General features: G+C 38.5%; 1 protein-coding gene across 1 annotated transcript in view; it reads right to left on the minus strand.

The window, feature by feature from the left end:
• Nucleotides 1-45: 45 nt before the first annotated feature.
• Nucleotides 46-19232, minus strand: part of LOC103056119 (uncharacterized) — a 36440-nt gene continuing 17253 nt past the window's right edge. Inside the window, 9 exon segments of the mRNA XM_025170807.2 lie at nucleotides 46-1709; nucleotides 1712-1785; nucleotides 1903-2014; nucleotides 3497-5386; nucleotides 5972-6246; nucleotides 7414-7502; nucleotides 9349-9426; nucleotides 11489-11664; nucleotides 13598-13756. Coding sequence (XP_025026575.2) covers nucleotides 1648-1709; nucleotides 1712-1785; nucleotides 1903-2014; nucleotides 3497-5386; nucleotides 5972-6246; nucleotides 7414-7502; nucleotides 9349-9426; nucleotides 11489-11664; nucleotides 13598-13756 — 2915 coding nt within the window. The 3' untranslated portion in view covers nucleotides 46-1647.

A 19232-nucleotide genomic window follows, 5' to 3' on the forward strand; every position in this document is an offset into this window, starting at 1 on the left:
TGGTCTATGAACTGTAGCTTAAAATTCAAGTTGCAAAGTTATCCTACTTGAAAAGGGTGTAGGATGTTCAGTTAAGAAAGGCTGGGTACGTTTTAACCCAGCGCATGACAGATTAAGAACTAGATCTTGTTATTATTAAACAAAAGTGCAATAATGGCATCTTGATATGTAAGTATGGGCATCACTAGTTGCCCAAGAACCTGGAAAAATTGGGCAGAGCAGATTATATTCCGGCTTTTCTATAGGGTAGGCATCACCGTTGGACCTGTGACACAACTGAAAATATGATGCACATATGTCCCACCTTTTTATGCAAAGGTGTGCATCATCATCATCATAGAACACCCATTCATGGAAGGCAAAATACTAAGGTGGTTCCCACTATAGTTTCCAGTCTCCAGGATGCTCAACTCAGTTTACCTTTTTTTCTGTCCAACAGTCCCCATTCTCAATCAAGCACAGAGCTGCAATCACGTTCTATTTTTCAAAGAATAATAAAATGCTAAATTATTTTGGGGTGGGGTGGGAGAGGGAGCAATGTTACTCAAGTATTTTGTGACACACCAGATGCCCATTTAATTTTAAAAATTAGGAAACAAAGTAATACATAGGAATAAGCCTTTGCAAAGAATCTTTTAAAAAGTGCATCCTGTAAGCCTTCATTGAATGTATACTCACACTGAAATGTATCTGCCATTTCATGGCCTGTTCACTGATGGAGAAATCACATCATTTTTAGCATCTTGAAATATCTGGTACAGTTGTTTGGCCCCCCCAACAAATTCTGAAGGAGATTTAAATTTGAGGTGGGACATGTTTTAACATCCCCCTACTGAAAACACTGTTACTACTTTTTCCTCATTTAGTATATCTATTAAAGAAAAGTTACTTCCAAAAACAAAGCTATGCTGATCATACATTCAAGGTTTTAGAATACAGTGGAAGCTCAACTGTAATATCTTTCCTTTGAGATCTAGATAAGAAGACTCACTTGGATACAAAAATACCCTTTACAATTCTACCTATTTAAGAGGTGAATAATATTCCACAGACTACTGAAACATTATTCCAAACTTTCTGTACACGTTAATCAGTTAAAGAACAAAACCCCTTCTCCCCAATGTATTTTTTCTATTTTCTCTTACACTGTTTTCTACATGAAAATTTATTTAATGAAGGATTTTTTTTTCATTTTATATCAGGCTAAAATCAGTAAGGTTATAACTCTATGAATTCTGCTTTCCAACCAAAATTAAAGACTTCGTCTTGTTTTCTTTTACAGTACTTTCATCAGAAACTCCTCTGCTGTTGCTCAAAGCTTTAAAAGCATTTTTGTTACAACAAATAATAGTGCTACCAACCATAATAATAATAATAATAATGGAAGACATGCAAGGTGGTAGAATGGCTGATCTTAGTTTCCATGTTATTTTGACGCTTTACCAAGCTTACATATAGGACTTCCAATGCATTTTGAAATACTTAGAATAAATCCAATATAATTCAATAGACCTAATTTGAGAAACAATTATTTGTAGAGAAAAATTTTATTTTTAAAATGAAATTATTAAAAATGCCTTAATTAAAAATAAAACCACAGCTAAGAAACAATTGCATTGCTGTTTGTCTAAAGACTAGTCATCAAATCTAAGCTGCATTTCCTCTTTTTTTGATGCTCTTGGTTTTCCTGGACTTTCCAGTTCCTTCTATTTCTTATTTTTTGCTTTGTAGATGGGGGAGCTGAGGAAGTCAGTGATTGTAAATGGGTCACCACGCCTCAGTTTTCTGCAGGAAAGAAACATGTAATTTGTCAGAAATACAATGTTGACTTCATATCCAGAAAACAGCATTCAGTTTGTACACCCCAAATGAAAAATTATGTGGGACAAATGTGAAACTAACCTATTCAGCCTTGGCTCTGCATAGGAAACATCATTTTTTCTTCGCCTGCTTGGACGTATTGGAGACGTTTCAAGAGGGACAGAATTGGTCAAATCTTTCAGTCCTTTGTTCCCTGTGAACAGAGTGAGGTAACTAACCAGTGCTTATGATATACCAATACTTCCAGCTGAATTCTGTTATTAAACAGCTGTAAATTACAATTAAGTAAAATCTTATTAGTTTAAATATTTTTTTCATTTTTTTAACCATTAATGCTGCAGTCCTATGCCTGTTCATTGGGAATAAGCCCCAATAATTTCTGAGTAGATGTACATAGGATTATACAGTATTCTATAGATATGGTCTTTCAAACAACTTATAGATGTTTGAGATATTAGTTATCAATAAGGTGGTATTGGTTCCTAACCTTCACCTCTTTCTGAGAAGATGGACCTAGAGTCATAGAGTTAGAAGGGACCTAATAAGTCATCAAGCCCAACCCCTGCAGAATTCACACCACCATCCCTGAAAGAGGTTTATCCAGCCCGTTTCAAAACTTCCAATGAAGGGGAAGAAACCACTCCATGCAGTAATCTATTCCACTGGCTGACAGCTCTTGCTGTCAAGATGGTCTTCCTAATGTCTAATCTGTATCTACATCCTTGACGTTTCGTACCATTCATTCTGTATCTTACCATCTGGAGGAAGTGAGAATAAGTCCAAACCCTCTACAATGTGACAGCCCTTCAGGAATTTGAAGACAGCTATTATGTCTCCTCTCAACCTTCTCTTCTGCAAGCTAGACGCACCTTGGTAGTTTAACATTAAGTCCATTAATATGGACTTATTTTCCATATTTAGGATACTCTTCAGGTATGTACCTATCTGGGCACACTCCTCTCAAGCAGGAATAACCAATTCCTACATGGCCAACTGTGTAAAGCCTGAGTTAATCTACTCATTATTTAATCATGATAAAAAGTTCCTATATGGACAGCCCTTAACTGCCACTAATGTCATTTAAGAAATATCTTTAAGGACAATGAATCTGACAAAAAACAAAGGCAAATTAAGAAACTAAGATAACAATTAAGTTGACAATTCTTAACTTAAGCCTCTGAATCTTAGAACAGTGAGTGATAGAGGCACAGATAACTTTAAAGGAATGAAGACCACTTTTTTATCTTAAAGATTAATTTATACACATTCATGTCAGTTTGTTCTGCTATCCCTACGATAAAAGTTCTTAAGTATTTCTTGGCTGGAATCCCAACATTCTCCATTCGTGGCAAAGAAACCAAAATTAGAAATAGGTCTCTCCCATTGCACATGTTGATACAGTCTGAGTGAACAGAGGCAAGCCTCTGTTGTATCACAGACTTGCTTTCCAGGACATTCTTTTTCATTCAGTGATGGACTATTACAGAAGGGATCCAAATCACCAATGTGTTGAAAACCCTGATCTAAATGGCAAGAGGCTAGGGTCATCAGGAATGAAAGAACTAAACTCGATGTGATTGCACAGAGAGAAAGTTGAAGGCAAAACCACAGCAGAACTCCATGGGGCCCACTATAAACCATCAATTTAATTTGTCTTTAACATTCTAACACTCACTGTTTTCTTGTACTGTTGCGTTTTGCAAAGTTATTTCTGGAATGGCATGTATGGGCTGCTTCTCCTGTCTTCCAGAAGCCATAGGTTTCTCAATATTTTTCTTGAAGACAGTTGAGATTGTTGACAATGCAGAATCTCTTTCTGGGCTTGCCTGGGCTTCAACAGGATGAAGCACAGAAGGTGAATAGCTAGAGCTCTTAGAATGGCCAAGTGAAGGAGAATCAGGATTTACAGGCAAAGTCTTGGTGATATTCACAATAGAAGGATTTTGCAGAGCTCTACAGCCTGGAACTCGGAGAAAGCTCCATCTTGTCTGATTGGCTTGACTGGTTTCACATTCCTCTGAACCTTGAGGGACAAACTCAGAATCAGGACCTTCATTACTGAAATCATTTACAGTGCATGTTTTCTCGGTAAATGTAGACATGGACTCCAGTTTTTTCTTTAAGCCAGCCTCATAGCTGTTGGCAATCCAGTTTGTCTTCTCTGAATGGCTATTTATTTTGGATAAAGAGCAACTGTTTGGGGTGGATGAGGTTCCCCAGCTGTTTTGGACTGAGCTCCTATCCCTGCCTTCAAAAATGTTATCTTCATCATCCAAGGAAATTGAAAATGCAGATGCTATATATCTTGATTTTTTTGTCTTCTTTTTACTGACTTTTGGAACTTTTTCACTCAAATCAAACACATCAGAACTGGCACTGCAAAGTTCTCTCTGTATGATATCCCTATCAGCATTCACTGTTTTACCTCTATGTCTTTTTTTGGTTTTACGTTCTGATTTTTGAAGCTCAGGGTCTGTATTATCTAAACTCTGTTCTTCCATCTCACTTAGCCAATGGGATCCATTAATTTCATGCACTTTCTTCTTTGATTTTTTACGCTTTACATTCAGTTCTGAAGTTGCTTCTTTACTAGGGACTTGCTTCTGGAAACCTACTGAATGTTCTGTACTCACAATAATGTTTAATGAATTAGACTCTGGGCTCTGGAACCATCTTCCTAGATTATCTACATTTTCCAAGTCTGTCTTTTCTTTAGTATCATGTTGAAAAGAAGCACAATCTTTCCTATCATCAGGAGGTCCTGGATCTAGCACAATGGTCTTTCTGTAACTTTTGGTTTTATTAGGGCACTTGGTACTGTAACTATAGCTTTTCTCATTTTGTTGATTTTCATTGTTTAATGGTCTAGACTCTGGACTTTGGAATTGATTTTCTAAATTCTTCATTTTTTCCAAGAATATTCTTTTTTTTATTTCTTGAGTTGTAGGGTTGCAGTTATTTACACAATTTGGCTCCACCACAAATGTTCTTCTGTTTCGTGTGGTTTGGTCTAAGTGTTGGGAACTACATTCCTCCTTCCTGCTCTGATCTGAATTTTCAATATGACAGGCAGACTTAGGAAGTTTTATCTTGCTATTGTTCAATTCATTGGTTTTTGACACTGCAACATTAATATCCATTCTTCCATTATTACCATTATTCAAGTTTAATTTTGATTGACTAGAAGAGCTTGTGTTCTTTGTTTCAGCATTTCCTTTTTCTAGAGTTTTTGTTTCATTGGCTTTGATCTTCATGTAGCTTTTACTTTTGCTGTTCAGTGTAATAAGTTCACCAACATGACTGACTTCAAGATTCTCTTTAGCAAGAGACTCTGTTTCCTTTGTCCCCTGCAAGTCATCAGTGTCTGACAGCTCTGTCTCAGAGTTGTTTCCAAATGCAACAGGTAAGCCTGTTCTGCGTTTCTTTCTCTTAGTCACGTGTTCACTCAGCAACATACTATCACTGCATGGTCTTATAGTATCCTCATATCGCTGGACAGGAGAATTCTTATCCAGGATAGACAGCAAGCAGCTCCTGGAATTCTGTGGCACATTCCAAAGATTGTCTAGAACAATAATTGTATTTATTAGGCAAAAAACAACAACCCTCAAATCCCCAAACATGCCATTTAAAAGACTTAGTGTGGTAAGAATACAAAAAGAGGTCTTTCTATCTAGTAAAGGGCCTATTTAGTTTACCCATTTCTCCAGTGGATATCAGCCAGATACAACTAGGAAGATCACAAACAAGATTTGAAAACAACTCTCCCCTCACTTCCCAGCCCCTTGTTTTGGAAATTACAGAGTATCTTAATATGCCTCTATATTAGATTGAGCTGAAACTAGACAGATAACTACATGTTTCTGAACTGCATTCTTAAAGAGCAAGATAAAGATAGAGAGAACACAAGTAATGAATACCACACATCCATAGTTAGAAGGAAGAGGTACCCAACAGCTACATTTAACTGCAGGACATGAACAGAATATGAATTTATGTCATGGAGGTATTGACATAGAAGTAAATCCCAGAGAACAAATAAGCAAATGTAACAGTGTAGCTCATAACATGATTTTACAATTCCATGTTCCTCTGAGTCACACAAAATACTGTATGGTATAGTATAAGATACAATTGTTCCGGAACATACCTCCAAAAATTGTGCTTGAATTAAGTGCCACAGCAGACCCAACCACTCCATGTAACTCTCGACCACTTTTTCCACTGGTTGCCAGTGATTTGTCGATGAAAGAAGAGAATGACTTCTTTAACTCAGGGAAGGGCCTACTTCTCCAAGGCTCCCCAAAAGCAGTTTCTGATGGATCTAAAGGAAATGTCTCCAGACTAGTGGATGTGTTTTTGCCATTGTCATTTTCTTCGTCATCTACATGTGAGAGTGGAATTCTCATAGATTTTAATATCACTCTGAAAAGCAGAAAGTTAAAAGAAAAAAAGGCTGACAAAAATAGGTTAATGTTGTGCCAGATATGTGGCAATTACTGTATAGTTCTTATCATGAAGGATTCAATTAAGTGTGAGGTAGTGGTTTAGGTGTTCAACTAGAACTGCTGAATTCTATATTCAAGCCCATGTTTAGCCATGGAAATTCATTAAGAGACTTCAGGCCAGCCACTCTTGCAGAACAACTATGACAGGATTCTTGTGGAAAAATGGGAGAAAGGAGCACTATGTATGCAGTCCCCTTTGCAAGGATAAACTGGCTTGGAAAAGAGAATGGAACATTTATTTATCATATGGCACATTCACATCGCAATTCAATATATTAAAAGCACAAAAGATAAAATACAAGTATAAAATTTAAAATTATAGACATATATTATAGTCTAGATTGGGGGACAACGACTGTTCGCACCTGTGACATTCCTTAAGTCACACGTGTCCCCTGGGTGGTGCCAAAGAACACTCACTTTGAGGTAAACATCTGAAGCCTCGAAGTTACGGCAGTGATCTCCTGGCTATATTACATCGCATTAAAATATGCCTAAGGGCACGAATATAAAATAGTCCTTTTCAGGACCCTACGACAAAGAAGCTTGGCCCTGTTATCAAGATTTGTCAAATAAATATAGAAAGAATAAGTAGGTCAAAGTGTCAGGTTCTACAAAGGTTTTTGACAGATAATGGTATCGATGTTGTAATCACGTTGATGATGAGAATGGAACAAGCATGGTCATACAAAACCACTTCTAAAAAGGTAAAGTGGGGATGGGAGTTAGGGGTGGGTGGGCTTAGTTTATAAGATGATCTGAGTTTTCAAGCTGGGAGAATCCATTTCCTAAATCTTACTGTTCTAAAATTTACCACCATCAGTACCCAGAATGCAGAGCCCTCAAGCAATGACAGCACAATACCAAAATTGTATCTTTAGGGTAGGGTGGATCCTCCCATGTCAATAGGACAACGGTAGATGCTGGTCATTATTATATTCGCCAAACGGTGCTAATGACAATGAAAATGATACCACTTTATTTTAGAAAGAAAGTAGGACCATCAACTATCTATACATGCCATGAATATCATACACTTATCTTTCTTTTCATTGAAAACAATACAACTTGCTTTTGTGCATACCGAGAACAGTTGCCACCACCCTGATTGCCAGAAGTATCACGAATACCACTGTGCCCTCTTTCATTCAGCAATGAAGAACAGGAATCACTCTATAGAGGAGAAAAGATCATTAAGATTTAAGATTAAGATAAAATCTTATTTAACATTTACCTCTTAAATTACATTTTATAATTGACAACCCATTCCAAAATTCTGCAAATGTGAGACCCATTTGTTCATATATATTGCTAAATCTTAATACACTTTGTTAACTGTAGCATGTATGAATCATCACAGATGAGTATTACGTGCAAACTGAATTACTGTGGCTTTTTCAAATCCTGGCATAACATTAATTGTGAAACTGCACCTTTTAGAATGATGCTTAAATATTTTATATTTGCTATGTTCATAGAATCCCTTCAAGTCCTGCTATGCTGCCTCATTGTGGCAGGGGGGTGTTCTTGGGAAGGATGAGCAAAGAATGCCAGGAGTATATGCCAACAGTATATAATCTAAACAGCATCACCCAAGGCATGAAGGTCATTCCAGCTGTCCACCTAAAGCAAGTAGACACCTAAATCAGGCAGCAGCAATGTAGGAAGTTCTGAGACGTAGATGATCATTTTAGTGACAACAGCAAAGGTGTCATTTCATACTGCATAGGAGAAGGCAATAGTGTATGACTCCTGTATTTTACCAAGAAAACCAAATGAATAGACAGGATAAAGTGATTGATGATATAGTGCCAGATGTCATTCAACAAGCTACTGAAAAAAAGCTGAGAATCTTTTGGAGTACTAATGGTATTAATGACTTGACTAGATTAAAGTTTTCAGGACATCTGGTTGCTGATATTGCCATGCAAGAAAAGAAAGTCTGAAGCTACAAAGAATTACAGTGGAAACATAGAATGTAAGACACATGAACTTGGGAAAGCTCAACACAGTGAAAGATTAAATAAATCAACTACGCTTTGCACCTTAGGCATCAGCAAATTGAAATGGACTGGGAGTAGACACTTTCAGTCAGAAGATCACACAATTTACTAGTTAGGACATGAAAAACAAAGAAGGAACAGCATTGCTTTCATGGTCAGGAAGGATATAGGAAGGACAGTACTTGGGTACAACACAATGATTGAATAATATTAATTAGACTTCACGGACAGCCCTTTAATATGATTATCAACCACTAATGCAGAAGAAGAGGAGGTCGACAAGTTTTATACTCAAGTTTAATCTGAAATCAACATGCAAACAGAATGTGCTGTTTGTGGTTGGAGGGCATAATCCCAAAGTTGGAAATAATGAGGAAAATTTAGTTGGAATGAATGGCCTAGGAAGCAGAAATGAAGCAGAAGGACTTATTTCTGCCAGTCCAATGAAAGTCTTGGAAAAGTTACTTTCTCTATCTACAAAAATCAGAATCATCCAGGCAACAGCTTTCCTGGACACTCTATCAATGTGAAAGTTGGACTTTGAAGAAGCAAGAGAGAAACAATATTGACATTTTTTAACTTTGGTGCTGGAGAAGACTCTTAAGAACACCATAGTTAGCAAACCAATCCGAGTTCTCACATGAGACACAAATGACCAGGCTCAAATTATTATATTTTGGACACATTATGCAAAGACATAGCTTCTTTGAGAAATCTACATTACTAATCTGTAGATTTAAATATATTCTAAATATATAAATCTATAAATTTGGAAAAGATGGAAAGAAAGAGAAGACAAAGACCAGTAGCAAGGTGAATGAATTCGATTACAGTAGCAATGGGTATACCATTGGGAAACCTAAATGGCCAGACTGGGAAGAAATCATCGTGGAGAAGGTCAGTCTATGTGGTTGCTAAAAATTAACACCGATTTATTGGCACATAATCAGATTAAAAGAAGTTTACAGAAACAAAAGAAATGCATTCTGAAAATATTAAATTGTATATTTTCTCACCTCAGAAGATCTGGTCAGCTTGATTGCAGTTTCAAAGCAGCTGTTCATAAAGAGCTGCAGTTCGTCAATATATTTATTCTGCATCAAGACAAAATATATATTTTTAGAACTATTTAGTTCTAAATAGTTTTTTAATGTCACAATACTCAATATAAAACTTTACCCTGTTAGATCAGTTCAATGCCCTCCAATCCAGCAGCTAAAATAATATATTCTTCATTATATCCTTCCAAAATGTTGCAATTATTAGAAAGAATCCATCACCTCTCACACAAACTATTTTATAATTTCTACAATGACACAAATAACTGGATTCAGTCCCTCCATTACAGTGACATCTGAAGAAATTCTCATACAAATACTAATACTAATAATAATGTACTTTACTGATTAGTCACGAGGCCATATCAAAATAGAAAACACAAGACAATAACAAAATAGACAAAACTAGAAGAAAATGCATTTCATATTTATCATCCCTATAGTTTACTCCAATCAGATCCATATATCCAATTGTACTGTTTTATTCAGATAAAAAGCCTTATTATATATAATACAGTGGTACCTCGGTTCATGAACTTAATTTGTTCCGCGACTCTGGTCGCGACCCGAGTTGGTCACGACCCGAATCAAATTTTCCCATAAGGTTCAATGTAAATACGGTTAATCTGTTCTGACCCCTCCGAATTTGGTCGCCAACCGATTTTGGTTGTGACCCGAATCAAATTTTCCCATAAGGTTCAATGTAATTAGGGTTAATCTGTTCTGAACCATATGTATTTTTTTTTAAAACCACAAAAATATGACACAAAGTACAGTACGAAGAGAGAGAACGCTAACCTTGCTCAACGCGACTTCTGGCGTGGAGGACAGGAAGGCAGGTGGGGAGGCGGTTATTGCTTGGAGGGAGAGTCCCCCTCCCTACAGGAAGCCACGACCACATATCACGGCAGGGAAAATGGCCGCGGATCCTGTTTGTCACCCGATCCGGCGTTCACGAACGGAAGCAAAATTTTGTGAACAGTGCTGTTCGTGACCCGAATTGGTCATGAACAGAAGCGTTCATGACCTGAGGTACCACTGTATTTGGGTTCTGACCACATATACGTTGTTCAAATGTATGGATCCCAATGGGCCATTCATCTAATGTGTAGTTCAGGATATTGATCTCTCACTTTACTATACAGCTGGCATTCAAATAATGTATGTGCTATGTCCTCAATCTCAGGAGCATCGCAAATACATTTCTGATAGGGAACTTGGTTAAACCTTCCATATTTAATCACTGTATCTAACTGCTCAAATCTCACTCAAGTAAATACCTTCCTGAGATACCTGAATATTTTTGTATTTAGGTATTTTTCAATTTGAAAGGTGTGTTTATAGCAGCTCATTCATTTCAGTGTGCCAGCCTTACTGAGCTATATCTCTGAGCTTTTATGTCCAAGATTCTTTGTGCGGCAATCTTTTTAATTTGTTGTCCAGAGACAGTTGGACAAGAGATAGAGAGGCCATAACTTCTGATATAATTTGTAAATTGTACAATCTAAGAGATTTAATTTGGTCTATCAGACCCAATTTTGGGAGTCTATCGCTTTCCATAGAATTAATTCTCCACCAATTATATGCCTTAATTTTTGACAAAGAATAGAATATATACTGTATATTCCCAATCTGGCTCTAACTGCAGCAACTCAGTTTCATATAACATTTAGAAAATATACAGTATTTCAGAATTTGTACTGCAGTTTGACATAACAAAGATTGTGATTCTATAAAATCATGTTGAGAATTAAGTGACCATGTTTTCTTTATTTTATCTAAGGTTCTAGGTCTCAAAAACAGAGCAGCAATAAATACTAAAATTTCTAAAAATTGGCAACCAAGTGTAAACAAACAAAATAGTTATAAAATTAGCAATCTATATCATTTTGTGGTAGCAACAACATTTTTAATAGTGCATTTTCCAGAAAGATACAGTATCTCAGTATCTTCTCTAGCACTGTACTCGCTAGAGAGCATGAAAATGCAAACAATATAGACCCAGGATTGCAAATTCCCCTTTATACTGTGCAAAATTTCACTGATACAAAAAAGACTCCAGTTCCTGCAGAAACACAGAATTTTGCTAATATCCTACCACAGATGAGAGCTTTTGGCGTAAGCAAGCATTTTCAAAGTGAGCCAACTCCACTTCTTTCTGCAGCAGCATTTTGTCATCAGTAAGTTTCTGAGCTGTTATCTTGGCAGAATTGAGGGCCAGAGCCAGTGCTTTGTTGTTCTGTTTCAGGGAGACCTTAATTATAGAGGAATTATCTATACAGAAAAGAAAAGAATTAGGGGATGTTGCTGTTGTTGTCTTTGCCACATTTTAATCCCCTATCTAAAGTTTGGCAGCTCTGAAGTCTGTTTCTTTGAGATGAGTTTCCCAGTCTCCATGCCAGCACCTTTCCTCACCTGAAGTTGTTAATGGCTTAGGTTGCCAGCTTTCCTTCCTATCAATGAGTGAGTTTTCCTTTTGCTCCACTTTGTGGTTGTTTCAGGTATAGTTAAGTGAAACCTCTGTAGTAGTCTTTCAAGCCAGGTCCCCCAAAGCTATTCACTCTCAGAAACTCTTTCAGGACCTTGATCAATTATAACTGGATTGTACAGCAAGTTGCGATACACCTGGCAAGGGGAAATAAAGGATCATTGCCAGGTTGGCTGGAGCTTACTTCCTAGGCAAACATGGCTTAGGTGGAAGTAACATTTGATTTCCCAGACATGCATTTTAGCCTTAACTCTGAGCATGTGACAAGTCAGTCATATAAAGTCATATATAAAGATATAGTTTATACTAAGAGCCAAAACAGAGTATTTAAACTTACGTAGGGTGGCAAGTCTATGCACCATTGCCCTGCCCCAAATATTCCTTGACATACCTCCTCCTGCAGCATTTCTCCCTGCAGGGGGGGTACTACTCAAGATCAAGCAATCAAACCCGTTTGAGGCCTCAATGCTCAAAATGAGAAGGTGAAAAACCCAGGGAGGAAGATACCACGTCTCTTATGGATTATTTAACACCTTTTCAACTGATTACTTGCAATTCTGCTGCAAACTAGCACTGCTCACATCTTCAGTATGCATTAACCAAGGCACGAAGAGTAGCATTTTTTCCCCTAATGGCAAAATAGATTAATATAAAGCTGCCTTAATCAAGTCAGGCTAGGCCAGTGCTAGATACTATGAGAGGCAATAGGTCTCCAATTTCTCAACATCTGGCCCTTCCCAGACTGCTACCCAATGTCTTTTTAACTGGTGACTGGGCCTTGATCTTCTTCATGCAAGGTACCTGCTCTACCTTGGAGTTTTGAACCCACACCTTATATTATGAACTAGATTCTCACTGGCCTCCTTCTGTTCATACATAACAATAAATCATACAGAGCAAAGCAGCTGGGATCACATGTCACATTGTGGCATATTGCGATATTTAAATCCAATCACTATCTTTCTAGAATTTCAGGCAGGAGTTTTTTCTGCCCTACCTAGATTATCTTGACAGAACTGGGGATCATCCTCTTGCAAGGTATATGCTCAATCACTAAGGTATAGTCTTTTCCCAAAGCTACATGGACACGTGACCAAGTCTTCACTAATACTGCCATAGTTTCTGCACTCCCATTTTCCTTAAATACACTATGATTTTAATTAAATTAAAAGGAAGGAAAGCATTCCCTAAATCAGAACAATGCAATTGCACATTTATGTAACACCCCTGTATTACTCCAACATGCAACCTGTGTGCTGAATAAGTCAAGAAAAATAAAAATGCTACAAAGCTGAACTCTAGCTGTGTCCTATAAATATGTATCAATTGATAAACCTCCTTGTCAGTTAAAGCAGTGGTGGGCAACGTTTTGTTGGCCAAGGACTTCATGTAACATAGGGGGAGGGGGAAATGATCTAAGAAGTAGGTGGGATCATTTCATACATGTGGGCAAATGTGCTTTTTTAAGGTGAATGTGGGAGCTGTATATATATATATATATATATATATATATATATATATATATATATAAACTATTGCATGCCAATTAAAAAAATAAAAACGCTATGTTTTTCACCTATTACCCACCTCAAAATGTGAAGAAACTCACTTTTCAGCAATCATGACTTAAGAGGTCACCGAGGGCTGGAAAAAGTACATTGAGAGCTGCAGCTTGCCTACCTCTGCATTAAAGCCTACAAGTTCAATATGGCAACTTACTTATCGTCCTTGTTCTGATCTTTGATGCAAGGGAAGCATTCAGCTTTGCTGTTTTTAATACTCCATTTTTCTTTTCTTTCATCCGTTCCCTGACTCCACTTGTAAAGAATACTGCAGATGTTTCTGTATGTTCCTGGAATGCCATTTTTTCCAACACTCCTGCCAGGTATACAGGGAAAGAAACAGACATCAGACAGCATCTTCTTTTTCTAGTCTGCAATCATTATTTAGAGTGCTCTTTTTGCTTTTTAACAGAGTTTAGGTGTGACAGGCAAAAACAAGTGAGTCACACATGTCCACTTAGAGTGAGTCCTCTCACTTCATTGCACTTGCCATCTTTTATCTTTATTTTTTATGTTTTATTGATTTGATTGTAATTTCTTTGTTTGATTGTTGTGAGCCACCTGGAGTTGTTGAGAGTTCGATGGCATACACATTTAATACATCATCATCATCATCATCATCATCATCATTATTATTATTATTCCTTCAAATCCAGGTCATTCCAGTCACAATAAAAACATTGAGGAGAAAGGTACCAAGGTGCATACAAAGTGAGTTAAATCCAGAAAGGTGGTCAAGCTAGAACTATACAGTACTCTAGCTCATAAACACACTCAACCATCTGATTTAGTAGCTTCTCGTGGTTCTTAGCATGCTGCTATATGGATATGTGTGTGAGCAATGTGACTATAAAATAGTGTTCACAAAAAATGAGAGAGAAAATTGTTCATGAAGTTAAATTTTTGCATATTGATCTTTAGAAGGAACACTGCAAACCAGACAGCCTCCCTTTGGTCCAGAAACCTGTGTCTCTAATTATTATATTATAGATATATTCATACAAAAGAGTAAACTAGAGTTCTTCAGTTTTGGCCTTATTCTACCCAAGGCCTGCTAGTGAACACTACCCAAAAGCTCTTATTTGGCTTTTCTGGGAAGTGCAAATAGCTTAAATAACTAGGAACTCACCAGATTGGTAAGGGTCTCACTTGAACCCAGATCCTGTCATTCCACTCCTCTATCAAGCCATGAGCCATCAGAACACGTTTTGCATGTTTTGCATATTTGCATATTCTGTGGAGCAGAAAGTCTTCTATTGAGGCACCAGTTTTTTGTTTGCAGAGTTAACAGTGGAGTGAAGCAACCTCTCCTTCTTTCATCTCATGCTTGAAGGACAGGATTGTTCTTCCTCACCAGGAATCTTCCATCTTATCCTCTTGCATGGCATAAACCAGGGAAGGGTAACAAAAAAACAACCAGTCTCTCCCCCACCCCTCCACACACAGACGTTTGTTAACCAATCACTTCCATGCATTTTTCTGCAATGCAAATGTCACTCAATTGCATGCAACTTAGCCGCCAAAACCACTCAGGGTAGCAGAGTGAGATAACGCAGGATCAAATCCACACTTGGCCAAGAAGATTCCTAAGTAATACTGGGCCAATCATAACCCACCTACCCTATGTTACAAGTATAATGTCAAGATGTAAAGTTACGGCATGTAGTTGCAAAATTCCAGATGACTCTGGAACTCAGAGTTGAGGTCCACACATCTTAAGGTTGTCGAGGTTGACAAACACTGGCCTAAAGATGGGGGAAACCAAATATGCTGCCTTCTCAGAGGAAGACACAGACTTATAAAAAGTATAAAGAAATAGAGATCAATAAACGCGATCGATCGAGGTCTCGGCAGTAACAGCTGCTACAACCGGCATGCCACGGCCCACCACTCTTAAACGGGCGCCCCGCCGCATCTTAAAACGGGCGGAGAAGCGTCTCTTTTGCGCAGACGGCTCGGAGAAGCGGGTCGCCGTTTTGTCTGCCACGCAGCCCCTCCTCCCCCACCATCTCAGGAAGAGACAATTACCCTTACCGGCAGTCATTAAAAAAAACCCTTTCGGATCCACCCCGGTTCCTTTTCCCCCCTCGGTGTCTTCAAACGGACTCAAGTTCCGGTGGAACCCAGTCGTGGACAAGGTTGGAAGAAGTCGAAAAAGTCGTCTGCTCCTCGCCTGTCAGCGCCCTTCGGTTGAAGGTTGCTCTCCAGGCGGAAGGCGCGGCCTTCCAACTCCAAGACACCCGGCCCCGGCGAGGTTTTCGTTTGAAATGTGTCATGTGACCCCTTTCCCAGCTCTGCAACGGCCGCCGCCGCCGCCGCCAGATTTGTCTCGGGAGGAGAGGAGAGTGAGCGCAACGCGGTTCGCTCCTGGGCTTACGGGCCGCGCTAGGAGGGCCGTACAGCCACGCCTCGGTAGCTCTGTGGCGCGGGAAGCTGCGGGCGATCGCCATCATCATCCCGCAACCCTAGTTCAGGCAGCAGTTGCAGAAAGGGCGCCCTCCTCCACCCTGAGCTCCTGTAGAACAGGCGGGACGTAAATCGAACGAACGAACGAACATTCGCAGGACGTCTCCCCGCCTTCGAAGCAGGAGGCTCCGAAGACCGCCGAGTCCGCAGTTAGGCTGCAGCCCTAACTCGGCCGGAATCCCATTATTTTTAGATTTCCCGGTAACAAGCCGAGACTCTCCCGCACAGATCAGGATCAGCCGCCCGAGCGGACAGCAGCATCCCAGCAACAAGACGCAGTCAGTGGAAAAGTTACCCTAGTGATCAACTTATCGAGACTGTTAGTGAGAGAGCAGGAGAACAAGCTTTAAACCGCTGCTGCTGCTGCCGCCGCCGCCAGAACAGTTTACCTCCTTGGACTGCTGAGGCTCCAAAGAGTCTGCTTTTGTTTTGAAACCCTGTCTCTGAATGTTCATGGGACGGGAGAATAAACTTCACCAGGTTCTCTACGTCTTTGGAGAGTCCAGTGTTTGCTTTCTGTTACTTGCTAATCACCTCGCCACGTCCCTGTCTACAGGGTCTCTGCCACAATGCAGCCTTACTTCGTTACAATTTGAAAATGTGCATTGCGGTCCTTTTCCGATGGGCCTTATTTTGGGAATTAGGTTAGTGTGGTGAGTCAACTCTCCCTTCCCTTTTTTCATTTTTCAAAACACCTTTCATCACAGCCATTAAATGCGCACATATTCTGTTTGGGGGGGGGGCAACTGCAGCTTCCTATAACAAAAGACGGAACTTTTATAACATTAAAAATGATAAAGCGGAGAAGGGTCTGTTGCTATTTAATAAATTCAGAACTCCTGCAAAAACTTGCTATATTTGAAAGCGAGCTTGAGTATATTCAGCTGAAAATGGTGTCAGGTAAAAGCATGTGCAATCAGAAACACTGAGAAAGAAATTTCAAACTAATTGATGCATAAGAGCTAGATCCTGAGTACAGATAGGTGCATGAAGCCCTTTAGGTGTGCTGAAGTCTGCCCAGGGTCATATTGCAAGTATTTCTGGAAATGTGTTAATTATTTATACTTAGCCCCTTGCTTCTTTTTAATGCAAGTCATTATTGACGCAAACTGTTAACATCTGCCAAGGTCTGTGGCAAAACAAGGACCACTTTTCATTTATCGGTCCAATATAGGAAATCCAATGCCTTGGTGTGTACACAGATCTTTTGACACTCTGGCCAAGGAGATCAGCTCAAGGGGAGTTGCTGGCAGTGTTTCTTAAAATTTCAGCTTGGCAGTTTTGAGTTTCTAAGCAACAGGCAAATGATTCACTCTCAGTTTCCCTGCCCAAGAGATTCATTCATTCATCTTGTGGTGCAGATGCAAAAGCAGGAGAATAATATCTAGATGGAACTTGGAAGAGGCACAGTAATAGATTATTTCTCATCTATTTAGTAAAAAATATTGTACCAATTTTAATATCTTAGTAATTTCTTCCTATCATACCTTTCTCAGTGCTATATGTTTGGAAGGATTATCCCATTTTGCTTTCCAAACAATATATTTGTAATTGCTCAATTTCCTCTTTGTGCTTTTTAATCAAGCAGCTGCCTTGAAATCCTAAATTTAATTTGTGAGTGGAAATGGAATTTAGTTTGAGGATAGTATGCATCAGTCTTTGAAGAACTACCTGTCTGTTTTAAGACCAAAAAAGTCAGCATTTTAGCTATGCTCACACCATCTTTATTTAATTTTCTTGCTTCGATTCATTTTAGTTCCCACTGAACTGAGGTGTAACTGAACATTTCCCACTATAATGAGGTATAACTAATCTTTCATCTGTTTTAAATATTTGAGTTTTAGTTACAATCCATTTATGGAGATTTTTTTTTAATATAATGTGTTAATACGTTTTGGTTTTTTGGGGAAATGCTGACACTAAAATTTCTTTTCTATTGTTCTTTTTTTCTTTTGTATTTAATTGCATGTGTCTGTGTCCTCATGTGGTAAAGGAAAAGACGCTATTAGTATGCAGTGGGGGAATTTCATATTGCTGAAATCTGGAGGGAAGACAAGGGAGGGGGTGTTATAAGAGCATGTAATCAAGGAACACTTAGTGTAGAACTGATAATTCACTAAGGCAAATATAGCCTACCAGGCCCTAAATAAATGTCTTGATTTCTTGCTTCATCACATTTGGTTAACTATAATGTAGTATTTTCCAGTGTTATATGACTGCTAACCTTCTCGGTTATCTGACTTTGTAGAGGCAACATTCCAGATGTGTTATTTGAGGCTTGGCCCTAAAAGCATATTTAGCCCTCACCCCACCCCCAGGCTTATGTATACTTCATGTAAATCAATTAATGTAAAGTTACAATGACACAGAAATTTCATTCCAGCAAATCTGAGTTTTTTATCTGTGTAAAGCTTTATGTATGAACATTCCTTCTCTTTGCTTTACTCCCACAGTTTTTTGGGACCCATCACAAATTAGCTTGATGAATTAGGACCAATGCAATAAAAATTCTAGGAATGAAGCAGGATGATTGCATAATAAAATACAGTCAGAAAATATCTATGTATAATGAATAGTTCATAATAAGCCTCCATTTAAGTACTATTGTATGCTTGCATGCCTCCTGAAAAAAATAGTGTTATCATTATAGTATGATTTGTTAAAAATAGAGTCATACACGCGATACTTGGCAGAGTAATAAAGTTATAGTACTCTGGAATCAACCATATTGGTAGGAATGGGAGCATGGCAGTATAATATCTCCACCGCCAACCTCAACCAATCCAGAAGCAAACCACCCTCATAGATGATTGCAAAAACAGCTGAGACTGAAGACAATCATCAGTTGAACTGCCCTACTCTTCACTTGGCAGAGGTCATCCACCCAAGCACTCACTACAGTTTCTGTTCTAAAACCAGTGTTAAAACTGATTAAAATGATCTCGGTGTGTGTCCCCCTTCCCTTACTGACTTACTGTCCTGTGTTTGTTTGTTATTCCTTGTTTTCATTTAGCTGGGTCTTTGAAGTTGTTTTTCACTGCAGACAGTTTGAATACAGGGAAGAAATTAATGGAAAGAACACACTTGAAAAAAGAACTTAAAAAGCTCTTATAAGTATAACCTGTCCTGTATTTTCTTTAGTGTACTCGTATTTAACAGCTGTATTATGTGGGTATGAAATCTTAAATTTTCTTGGACCCTTCAACCCAGTAAAACAGATAATTGTGAAGTAGATGGTTGAAAGTTGGTCATAATTCAAAATTACTGTTTTTTTCCTTTTCAGGGGAGATTATGTTGGCATCAGATTTCGGGAAAATGAATTTGAC

This window comes from Python bivittatus, unplaced genomic scaffold (genome assembly GCF_059951505.1).
Source record: "Python bivittatus isolate LINGU-HERP-01145 unplaced genomic scaffold, Pbiv_v1 ctg000200_np1212, whole genome shotgun sequence".
Classification (NCBI taxonomy): domain Eukaryota; kingdom Metazoa; phylum Chordata; class Lepidosauria; order Squamata; family Pythonidae; genus Python; species Python bivittatus.